Raw genomic sequence first — 11965 nt, forward strand, 5'->3', positions numbered from 1 at the left:
GACCCTGAAGCCTGGGGCCTTGCAGAGCCTGTGGGTGTCTCCCCGGAGCAGGGACCAGGGCTCAGGTGGACAACATCAATCCCAGACAGGAGCCAGCAAGGGCCAGACGCCACCTGCCACACTCTCCCCAGCCCCTCGCTGGCTCCCATCCTGCTCCTACCCACTTCCTTCTTGGCTTCAGGAAGCTTCTGGATGCCCAGGAAGTCACTGTCAGGTGGCCTCCAAGTGCTCTTCCCCTCAAGGCGGGGCCTGGTGGTGATGTGGGGGTTCTCAGGCTTCCTGAGCCCGTCCTGGACATCTCTCGTCACTGTTGACGTCCCCTTTCCCCAGGGCCCCTGGAGAAGCAGCTTTGCTTCATTCCCTGGGTTTCTTGTGTTCCTTTGCATAACGTGGAGACTCCTTCCTCCAAGCCCCATCCTCCACTCCCCGGGACTCTTCCTAGAAAACATGCGGCCATAGGAGGGCCAGGCACAGCCTGGGCCAAGCCACTTCTGCTGCCCCAGAGCTTCCTCCTTTGTTCCAGGAAGATAAAGCATGGTTTGTCTTGAGGCCATGTTCATTCCACAAGCACCTGCTGCACCCCTGCCATCTGCCACCTGCAGGTGTCGCTCCTGGGGCGCTTGTAGGGAGGGGGGCTACAGGGCAGTGAAACCTGACCTGGTGTGGGGAATGTGTGGAAGGAGGTGCATTCTGGGGAGAGGAAAAGGCCAGAGTGGGCGAGAGTGCCTGGGCCTGTGAGGGCCGTGCTGTGTCCCAGGAAGGAGCAGGTATCCCCGGGACACCAGAAAACGGAGCCGAGGCTTCCCCTGTCGGGCTGGCCTGAGCCGTAACCACCACTCGCCTGCCTTCCAGGCAGCTCTGCCTCCTGCTGAACGCAGAGAACATTTTCCACTCGATGGCAGACATCCTGCTCCGAGAGGAGGACCTCAAGTTCGCCTCGACCATGGTCCACACCCTCAACACCATCCTGCTGACCTCCACCGAGCTCTTCCAGCTGAGGAACCAGCTCAAGGACCTGAAGACTCTGGTATTCGCGGCCGGGGCTCTGGCCTCGCTTCAAGGCAGTCTGCGAACGGGCACCCAGCCTGCCCCTGGCTGGGCCCAGAAGGCTCATGGGGAGGAGATGGGGATGACATCACGATCATCCAAGGTCCAGGGTACAATGAGGGTCCCTTGGGAAGTGGCACCAACCACCAAAGAGTTACTCGCAGACAAGGTCTCTGTACCTATGCTGAGTCCCCTGCCCTCCCTGAACCGCCACCCACCCAGCCCCTACATCCTTACAGACAGGTGGTGGTGCCGCCTTCCCAGGGCTCAGCCTCTGGGTCATAGCCTCATCAGGGAATCGGGTTCCTTGCTTTAGTCCTCCAGGCCCAGGCTCTCTCCCTCCAGCAGCTGCAAACATCTGTCTCATGAGGTGCTTGTCATAAGCCAGGGGTCACATTGCCACCTGTCCCAGGCCTTGGGTGAGAATCACAAAGGCTGGTCAGAGAGAGCAGGGAGACACCAGGACCCTGCACTGAGGCAGAGACACAGGTCGCAGGCCCCTCAGCCCAGCTGAGGACCGTGGGCCAAGGGCCTCCAGAGACAGGCGCCGTCCTGCACGCCAGGATCAGGAGCTGGATCCCATAATCTGGGCCTCGGTCACCTCCCCTGGGCCCCCTGCCGGGCAGACCCTGGAGTCTGAAGGACGTCCAGGCCTCGTCTGGGGGCACCTGGGGCCAAGTGGTTCGGAATGATCCAGGCCGCAGCCTCATCTTCCTCCTGTGGTTCCTCCCAGGCATTCACAGAGGCCTTGAGAATCGTCCTCAGAGACAGGGGCTCCCCCAAGCGTGGGTGCGGCTCCGGGGCCATTCCTGAGTGTGCTAAGCCGCGAGGCAGTCCGTGGAGCGAGGCGGGGTGGCGTTTCAGGATGGTGAGGCAGACCCCAGCTGGGAGAGCCTGGCCCCGAGGAAGCTTCCTTGCCGCCCGCCCCCGCTCAGCCCCACGGCTCGGGGACCACAGGTCTAGGGAGGACAGGAAGGCAGCACAGAACACGGCCGATTCCCGGCCAGGCCCTCGCTGCCACCACGTGGCTCTGTGGGACCAGGAGGTAATGACAGGGTCTGAGGAGGAGCTGTCAGCGTTTCCTTTGTGACAGACAGCTCATTCCTGGCTGGGCTGCCAAGCGCAGCAGGCATGCTGAGCTGGCTCCCTGGCCACTCCCAAGGCCGCCGGTTCTCCCCATCACCCAGTGGCCTGCCTCGCACCGTTCTCCCCAGAGAGGAGCAGGGCCTCCTAACTGTTCCCCTTTCTCCTCTCTCAGGAGAGCCAGAACCTGTTCTGCTGCCTGTACCGTTCCTGGTGCCACAACCCAGTCACCACGGTGTCCCTCTGCTTCCTCACCCAGAACTACCGGCACGCCTATGACCTCATCCAGAAGTTGTATCCTTCCTCTCACTGCTGTTTCGGGGCAGGAGGGGCTGGTGGTCCTTTCCCACCCAGCGGGCGGGCCCAGCTGCCGACCTGAGCCCTCCCCTCCACTCGGCCTCCGGGGCTTGACATCAGGTACCCGGCGGCCCTGTTTGCACTGTTATGGGGAGCCCTCCAGAGGGGCACTGGCCTGAGAGCTCCACTCGGGAAGAACGGTGCTCTCTGCACGCTGCCCCTCCTGCTGGCCACAGCCGGCCCCAGTGCCCGGGTGGGGGTGGGGGTGGGGGTGGCCCGGGAGTGGAAAGGAGCTCAGGTTTTGGGCCTGGGGGCCACAGAGCCAGTGCCCAGAGGCTCAGTAGAAGGAAGCAGGCTGCACGGCTGCTCTCAGAAAGCGGGGTGGGGGGCCGCATGGTAGACCATCCACTACGGGGAGAGCAGAGGCCCTTCCTGCGGGTTCCCCCACTCAGGCTGCGGGGCCCCGATAAGAGCCTTTCTGAGCCCAGGACGGGGCAGAGGAAGACATGAGCAGAATCCAACTGCTGTGTCGGGGCACGGCGGCGCCGCTTCCCGTTTAGAGGGGCGGAAAGGTGGAGGGAGAGATTTGTGTCCTTGATGTGTGCCCACTCCTGCTGGTGAGCATTGGGCCCTGTGCGCAGGAAACCAGGGCCAGCGGCGCAGCTGCCCCTCACACACACACGCGCTGTGCTGCCCACGTGGGCAGGCTTTCCTTGACTGCCCGCCCAGTGGGGACCTGGAGGTCACTGTGGACTTCCTCACGGAGGTGGACAAGTTGGTGCAGCTGATCGAGTGCCCCATCTTCACATGTAAGAGCCCTACGTCTCCGCGTCTGCCCCAGGTCCACCCTGAGCCCTGGCCGGCCTGGAGGGAGGGGGGTGGAGCCAAGCTCAGGGGCAGGGCAAGGAGGGATGCTTCTGGAACGTCAGGAACATAAGACTGGGGACGACCGTCCATCCATGCTGAGACCAGCTGGAGCAGGGCTGGGCATAAGGGGTTAAAACTCGGGTCCTGCCTGCCTCCCTCAGGGTGTGTCTCGTGGACACAGGCCAGTGCTGCTGGCAAAACCCACACAATGGTTAATACCACACCTTGCCTCTCTCTCCATGCGTGCTGCCCCCCACCCTAACTGAAGTTGCAGGGCCCCCGGGCTCCCTGCAGGTGCTCCTATTCCCTGGGAGCCCTGCCCTCGTCTCTGGAAGCAGAGCTGGGTTTGCTGGGAGTTGCTGGGCAGGAGCTGCCTGGTTAGTAACACCCAGGCTGCACGTGCAGCAGTGACAGCTGGCTAAGGCGAGCATGGCGCTTGGCGCCTCAACACAGCAGCGCCTGCTCCCCAAGTAGGCAGCACTCCGAACGACCTCTGTGCTCGCCACGTGGGAGAGAAGCTGGAGGCAGCCCTGCCTGTGGCCATCTCTCCTGCCAGGCTGGTTGCTCCGGACGCCTGCCCTCTGATAGAGTCTCCGACAAAGCAATGCAGAGGCTGAGGGACCCCCGCCCTGCCTCCCGCTCAAAGGGCCAACTTCCCCAAGCAGCAGGTACCACAGCAACTGAGGCCCCGGGCCCTCAGCTGACTGCACAAGATCCAGGCCACGTGCAAGCCCTCCCTGGAGGAGCTGAGAGACTTTCTCAGGCCCAGGGTTCTGTGGGAGAAAGGTGGCGACAGCAGAGAGCCCCCACGCTCAGCACCTGGCCCAGTCCTCAGTGGCCTGGCCCTGCTGCTAGCCAGTTCAGGTGCAGCGCCATCAGTTTCCCCCAGGCCCGAAGAGGAGAAAAGACTTGAAGCAGGCCCAGGCTACGGCTGGAGCCGTGTGCATAGGGAAGACAAGCCACTGCCTCTGCTTTCACGCAGTACCCGACGTGGGGACTTCAGTGACCCCAGCACGCAGGAGGCTTCTAGCCCAGGCCGCTGCTACGCTGTCTCACCGGAAGCGCTTTCAGGGCCCAGTCCTCATAGCTGCCGCCTCCCCTGCAGGGGGTCTCTGCCGCTGACCCACTCACTCCAAGTCACGGTTCCCACACCCCTGCTTGGGTTCAGTGAACTTGCTGGAGCTGCTCATGGGACCCAGGGAAACACTTAGGTTTCTCCTCTTTCTGTAAAAAATCTTACAAAGGTGGCTGGTGCCGCGGCTCACTAGGCTAATCCTCCGCCTGCGGCGCTGGCACCCCGGGTTCTAGTCCCAGTCGGGATGCCGGTTCTGTCCCGGTTGCTCCTCTTCCAGTCCAGCTCTGCTATGGCCCGGGAGTGCAGTGGAGGATGGCCCAAGTGCTTGGGCCGTGCACCCCATGGGAGACCAGGAGGAAGCACCTGGCTCCTGGCTTTGGATTGGTGCAGCACGCTGGCCGTAGTGGCCATTTGGGGGGTGAACCAATGGAAGGAAGACCTTTCTCTCTGTCTCTCTCTCACTGTCTAACTCTGCCTGTCAAAAAAAAGAGATTTAAAAAAAAAATCTTACAAAGGATACAGACAGAGAGATGCACAGGGCACGGTGTGGGGCAGGGACAGAGCTTCCAGGCCTTTCTGGGCCCTGCACCCTTCAGGATCCTCCACGTGTTCAGCTAACCGGAAGCTCTCTGAGCCGTGTCCTTTGAGATTTCTGTGGAGATTGCATTCTGTACACACGATTGATTGTATCATTGGTCATTGGTGATCAGCTTAACCTTCACCCCTCTCCCTTGAGGGGTGGATTAGTGGGGGACTGACCCAACCCTCTAATCCTGCCTCCGTTCTGGTGCCCAGCCCCCATCCTGAAGCTGCCTAGGGGTTGTCAGCCACCAGTCAGCTCATTAGCATACAAGAAGACATTTAACATTTCGGAGACTCCAGAATTTCTAGAGTGGTCCTCCTGTGCCAGGAAATGGGACACAGACCAAATACATTTCACAGTATCACAAACAGCAGCCAGGCTTGGAGCAGGAAGAGAGGCTGTGGGAGGCCCAGCCCTGGCTTCCGGGCTCAGGAGAGGCCTGTCTGCCCCGACTCCCTGCAGCTGGGGGGCTGCTGCTGGGCATCATGGCCTCTGGGCAGAAGTTGGTGGCTCCTGCTGGCCCCTGCACTGGGCCTAGACACACAGGAAGTAGACACAGGAGAGGCTCAGAGTAGGGCAGTAAGAGCCCATTGGGCCTTGGGCAACTGGGACACCTTGTGGCAGAGCTGGCCACCAGTGGGCCGGGCCACCTTGTGTGGAGCGGGTGCTAGATGGAGACCGGGGTGGGGGCGAGGGGGAGGTAGAAGACCTGGTGCCTAAGTTGAATATGCAGAAGCCCCTCCCACACGCTGCCGGGTGCTGTGTCTTGCTACACACACAAGCATGTTTCCATCCTGCCCGCCCTTAAAGCTGCCCTAATCCGCTGTCTTTCTCTGCAGCTCGCCCTATTTATAGCTCTGGTTGGCACGTGCCGAGCCAACCGGGGAATCTGTTACATTGCAAGCCCCCAGCCCTCCTAATACCAGAGAGGCAGCTGGGGGTGGGGGATGGCAGGCTCAGCCTTGGGTTTGGGGGCTGTGGGCAGGTGGGTAGGTAGGAAGAGAGAGATGAGATCATGGAAACAGTTGAGATGCTCGTGGGGGAGGTGGGAGCAGGCCTGTGCCTCCCTCCGAGCCAGGGCCACCTGGCTGGCCCTGCCAGACTGGGTCCCCAGGCTCTGGGTCCTGTGGCTCTGGCCCTCTCCTGGCCCGATAAGCAGGCGTTCTGGGTTAGATGTACTCCCAGGCAGTACCTGACCCCTAACCCCTGCCCCCTGCCCTCTGCCCTGCCACAGACCTGCGCCTGCAGCTGCTGGACGTGAGGAACCACCCATACCTGATCAAGGCCCTGTATGGGCTGCTCATGCTGCTGCCACAGAGCAGCGCCTTCCAGCTGCTCTCCCACCGGCTCCAGTGTGTGCCCAACCCCGAGCTGCTGCAGACCCAGTGAGTGCCTGACCCGCTGCCACCCTCTGCTCCATGGGGCATGGAGGTCATCCACCGAGCAGGGATGTCCAAGGGGCCGCCGAGGTCTTCTCTGCCTCAGTTTCCCCCCATCTTGTCACTGCCGCAGTGACCCTGTGTACCACACAGCTACTTTCCCTTTTGTCTCCTGTCCACGTCAGAGCACCGAGCTGGCGGTTCTGGGAGTGTTTACCCAGCAGGAGGTGGTGGCATTGCCTTCTTCAGACAGGGTACAGTGTGCTCACCCAGGACCTAATCCAGAAACTCAGAGCGTGTCCCAGGCAGCCCAGCACAGGGCCGGGAGAGAAACTTCAGGAAGGGGGAGAATTCCTGCCCCAGCTTAAAATAAGGGCTCAGGTGGCGGTGGGGCCGGAGAGCTACACAGGACTGGCTCCCGGGCACCTCCCAGACCTCAGAAAGCCCCACCCCCATCCCATGTGTGACAGAGGCTCAAACCTGGGCCACTGAGAGACCCCAGCATCCCTGGACAGGCGGTAGGTGGGGTTGTACCCTTGGCAACTTGGGAAGGACAGGTCCATGGCAGCCCCTAGGCAGGGGGTCCAGGCTTCTACCCTGAACCCACTGCTGGCCCTGGCTGCCGAGCCTGCTGGGCTGTGTCTATATTTGGTAACCCTTGGAGGCTTTGCCTCATCCACAGGCATTTGGCATCCGAGATGGAAAATTTCACTTGTCAGGTCGCCATGGAAACGAGCAGAGCCACTGAGAAGATTTACGCTGAATGGAGCGCGCCCAGCTTGCATCAGATGCCCTGTGTGTCTAGAATTCCCTCCTGGGCTGTTAGAGCCCCTCAGCAGGCCTGACGCTTCGCTCCCACGAAGGGTTAGGGTGTCTGCCCTGGGGATGGACGCAGGCAGCCTTAGGATGTGGCTGCCCAGCCCTCAGGGTCCTGACCAGAGCCCCCATGCCCTCTGTGCCCTGGGGCTTTCGGCTCCCTCCACCCCTCCCACCTGGCTGTGCGGCACCTGATAGGTTGCTGCCCCCTGGCAAGTGTGGCTCTGGCCAAGGCCCAGCTCCTGCCTCCTGTCGAAGTCCCCAGACCGCAGCCCTCTAGGGTGGCAGGATGAGGCCTTGGTGCCTGCTGCTGTCTCGGCTACTCAGGGCGCCCCCCAGCTGATCCCCAGGCGATGGGCTCCAGCACACTGAATGTCCTGGGGCACTGGGACGCTAATCTCAGCATTGGGTCAGACTGCAGCTCTGAGCTGCGAGGCCTGAAGCACACCGGGCTCCCTGAGCTGGCCTCCGTATCAGCCCTTCCGGTGCCCTGTGGGTGTTAGGGGGCCTGGGGCCACTGAGGAGGGGAAGAGGCAGAGGGCTGCTTCCCGCTGCCTCTGGCCGCCCCAGGCCACCCCACAGGAACCAGCCTGTCTCACTGGGGCCCCTCTTGGCCAGAGACAGGCTCTGCCCTGCAGAGAGCCAGTGCCCCTGTCAGCTCTGCACACCCCATCTTCTTGTCTCGGGAGAGGTGGGGAGGCTCAGAGAGGTCGGGCCCCTCCTCATGCTCCCCAGGCCAGAGGAAACTGGGGGAAGAAATGCAGATTTCCTGAGAACCCACCGTGGGCGGGGCGAGGAAGGTTCGGGCCACAGGCTTGAGGTCTGGGCAGAGCGTGCTGTGTGCGCGGACTGCCGCAAGCCTGCACTGGGGTCTGGGAAGCCTCGTGCCCTGTCTAGGCTCACAGCTTCTTCACCAGTACGTGTGCACTTGGAGTGCGTGGGTGTGTGACGTTCTCCCAGGCCCCCCAGTCTTAGCTTAACAGCCTTTCTCTGTAAGGATCTAGGAAGAGAGATCACAGATATGGGCACAGGCGCAGTGTGGGAGGAGGGGGCCGCAGGGACAGCTGGGGGAGGGGTCAGGTTGCAAGGCTGGGCACCGAGGGACAACGGACACCCTGGGAAGGGGGCTGAGGACAGTCCCAGTCCTGGGAGGGGCGGGCAGCTGGTAGACAGCGTCAGGTTGCCTGACAGCCCTGCGAGCTGCGACAGCTGGGGGCGTTTACACGCCCCTGGCTCGGCCCTCAAGAGCCACAAGGACTCCAGCCACCACACCCCCCGCCCCAGGCTTCCAGGCCACTCTCGAGGGACCACCTGCAGTGAGGCAGGCAGGAGCCTCTGTAGAAGCTGTGGCCAAAGAGGGCTCTGGAGCCCCGGCCCCGTGCTGCGGTAGGGCAGCCTGGGTCACCGAGTGCAGGGCGGTGTCGGAAACAGACGGAAGGCCCTGAGCCGTGGCCAGTCTGACGGGCAGTGGGGAGGCCCTGGCCTCCATGCTCCAAAGGCCAGGCAGCATCCTGGACCCCTACAGGGACACTTCTTGCTCCCAGACTCAGGGTCTGCCCATCATGGGGGCCCGACTGCTTGCTGCCCTTAAGGCCCAGAGAGCAGGATGCAGCCCACTCCTCCCCAGCCCCACCCTGACCTCGTGCCCAGCCTTGCCTTCCATAGCTAGCATCTCCCTAAAGCCCTCTCTTGCTCCCTCTCCTGGACCTGAGGCCTTGCTTGCCAGGAGCACTGTAGGGAGCAGCGCGCAGACCCGTGGGCACCCAGGTGACACACTTGGTGTCACCCTGTGGCCTCAGTCTCCAGACTCTGATGTCTCCATCCCTGGCCATGCCCTGGCCTGAGCACTCCACATTCTAGTTGTCCCTCAGCCTCCTCAGAAGCCCCAGTTGCTGTCTCGGGACTGGGGCACCTGACCCACAGAGTTATGGTGCCGGGGGGGGGGGGGGGTCCTTCCTCCATTGTAGACACGGGGAAGCACAGCCATAGCCGCCCACAGTCTGGCCCCTAGCGCCAGCCCCATTCAGCTGCTCTTGGCTCTGTGGGACCATCGTGCCTGAGCAGTGGCTTACAAGGCCAGGGAATAGGAGCCACAGGAGCCACGCAAGCTGTTCTCAGGTGGTGTCTCCAGCTGGAAGAGGGAGGGGGACAGGTATAGAGCAGGGGTGCAGGAGGCAGCCTCTGGACCCCATCTGGCATCTTGGGGTGGGGAGCGGTCCCCCTGCCCTGGTCCCATCACAGCAGCCTTGCAGGCCGGCAGATGCCCATCAGGCTGTGAGCTTGGGATTTCTGCGCTGGGCCAGGCTCACTGCTGAGGGCGTCAGTGAAGGAAGTTCCATGGGGTTTCTCCCGGAATGGCTGAGCACCGGGCCCTGGCTGAGTGGCCATGATAGCTGCCGATCGGGTGCCCAAGCTGGGGCCCAGTGCCAGCTGGGCCCTTCCACTCGGTGTCTGGAGAGATATCTCCAAAAGCCCCAAGAGTGGCTCCCCCACCCCTTGACAGGAAAGAGTCACCCAAGGGCAGGCAGCTGGGACAGGTCTGTGTAGCCCCTGTGCTCGGCTGCTGCACGCCCCCACGTTCAGAGGGGCCCCAAGGGCATCCAGTCCCCATGGGCAGGCTGAGCGCTGGCCTCGCAGCCACAGGGGCAGCGTGCACACCACACTTGTGCAGCACACAACCGAGGCTGCTGCGCACAACTGCTAGGGAGGTGGTGGTGGCCTCCGAAGTGCAGGGGTCCGCAGTGAGACTGGGGCGGGGGGGGGGGGGGACAGCTTCCCTGGGGACAGCAAGTGGCCGCAGGCAGCAGTGCCCAGCGCTCAACAACAAATGTTCCGCCAAGCCGCGGAGGTTCTTCCATGGTCCCAGTGGTTCCCAGCACTAGCTCTTCCCCAGAGAAAGGGCCAGGCTGCCTCCCCCTTCTCCCTGGACCCTGTTCCAGGCCCCAGCTGGCTTCCTGGCTGGCTGCTAGCCCTGGCTTTCACCCCAAAGGGAGCCACTCGTAAACAGGAAATGCTTCACGGTGCAGTGCCTGCTCTGGGCGCCATGGCCAGCCCGCAGGCTCGGGCAGCATCCGAGCGGCAGTGGCTGCTGTTCCCACCAAGTACGGGAGAGGGGGTGCTCCGGGCCTCCCCACCTCGTGGGGGCTGCCTGTTGAGAGGCAGGCAGCCCACAGCAGCAGCCCGTGCTGGTGTGCTGACGCCGAGCCCCTGCCCCCTCTTCCCAGAGACAGCCTGCAGGCGGCCCCCCGCTCCCAGGAAGCCAACACCCCCAGCATCGACTATGCAGAGCTGCTACAGCACTTTGAGAAGGTCCAGAACCAGCACCTGGAAGTGAGGCACCAGCGGAGCGGGCGCGGGGACCACCTGGAGCGGAGGGTGGTCCTCTGACAGCCCGGCCCGCAGCTGGGCCACTCCAGTGGCCCGATGACCGCTCAGGGCCCTCAGGCCGCCTCGTGAAGGGCCCCAGGATCTGCCTCTCGGGGCCAGGGCTGGACCTGACCACCAGCCCGGGGCAGGGGGGAGGACGGAGGCTGCCGCGCCGTGCTCCTCTCGGCCCAGCCCAGTCTGCTGGGCCCCAGGGCCCAGGGCTGAAGCTGCACCCCAGCATTCAGACAGAGCTGGCTTTCCCGGGCTGGGGCCACAGGCACAGGCACCTCTGGATTGGTCTCCCCTGCCTGCCTGCCAGGCACTGGCCCTGTGTGCACGCTTGCATGTGTGAACACATGTGGATGCACGTGAGGCCAGCACAGAGACTTCTACTGAAGGATGCTCGCCCACCCCACCCCTGCCCCAATAAAGAAATGACAGAAACCTCAGCCTGCACCTGCCTGCTCCTTCCCAGCTGGCACCTGTGCCCTGCCTGATGCTGCAGCTGCCCCAGGCCTCACCTGTCCTAAAGACCGGCTCTCACGGAGGTCCCTGCACCCCCACGTGGTCGGTGTGGACCTGGGGCCCGGCTCCTGGCATCTAGGACCTGTGCCTTCCTCCTGGCCTGCCCTGGAACCTGAACTCGTTCCTGTTCCCTAATACGGTTTTTCATTGCGAGTCCCAGGGACCAATGGGACACGGCCCCCCTCCAGGCAGATGGGAGTGGGCCTCAGGAGCTTCTGGTGAGAGGGAAGTGCAGAGCACGGGGGCGGTGGGGGGGGGGGGGGCAAAGACCCTAACCCTCCGTTTCCAGCACTTGTAGGCCAGGGTTCACCTAACCTGCTTTGGGAAGCCTTGGCGTGGCTTCATAATGAGCTCCCAAGCGGCTGCTGCCGGCTCTGGGGTAGTGGAGAAGGAGCTCACGTCTCCCCAGAGCCCCAGCACTGCCCCGCCCGCCCCATGGCGGTGGGTTTCCCTGCCTGCAGTCCCCAGGACGTCGGGCTGAACTTGCCTCTGCCCACGCGTACGTGCCTGCGTCGCGTCACACCTTCGTCCTGCTGCTCCCACATCAGCCCCCCCCCCCAATCCATCAAGTAGGAGGCACCCCATCCACCAGCCGAAAGTCCGGCCTCCGGGTCTGGGTGGATTCCTCCCTCTTGGCAAAGAAGCCAAAGGAGTTGGGGGTGGGGTCCGCCCCGGGAATGAGATGTCCCAAGGCGGGCGGCGGCGCCCGTGACACCCTGAACCCCTGTCCTATGAGGCGGGACTCCTCGAGGGCCGGCCCCGTTCCGGCGGGGGGCAGAAGGTGCCGCTTACTGCCTGGCTTTGAAAGCGCGGGAACCCAGCCCCGCCCGGCCAGAAGGGGGCACTGGAGCCCCTGCCCGGGGAGGGGGCCGGACACCCCCCCCCCCGCACTCCCGCCGGGAGCCGGTCGGCCCCGCCCCAGCGGCG

The 11965-nt window shown here is 63.5% G+C and overlaps 1 protein-coding gene across 1 annotated transcript in view; it reads left to right on the top strand.

Moving 5' to 3' along the window:
- Positions 1 to 10957, top strand: part of VAC14 (VAC14 component of PIKFYVE complex) — a 101148-nt gene extending 90191 nt beyond the window's left edge. The window contains exons 15-19 of the mRNA XM_062176664.1: positions 853 to 1027; positions 2306 to 2424; positions 3157 to 3236; positions 6187 to 6337; positions 10372 to 10957. Coding sequence (XP_062032648.1) covers positions 853 to 1027; positions 2306 to 2424; positions 3157 to 3236; positions 6187 to 6337; positions 10372 to 10534 — 688 coding nt within the window. The 3' untranslated portion in view covers positions 10535 to 10957. The remainder of the gene's footprint in view (positions 1 to 852; positions 1028 to 2305; positions 2425 to 3156; positions 3237 to 6186; positions 6338 to 10371) is intronic.
- Positions 10958 to 11965: the final 1008 nt, after the last annotated feature.

This window comes from Lepus europaeus, chromosome 19, assembly GCF_033115175.1.
Source record: "Lepus europaeus isolate LE1 chromosome 19, mLepTim1.pri, whole genome shotgun sequence".
Taxonomy (NCBI): Eukaryota; Metazoa; Chordata; class Mammalia; order Lagomorpha; family Leporidae; genus Lepus; species Lepus europaeus.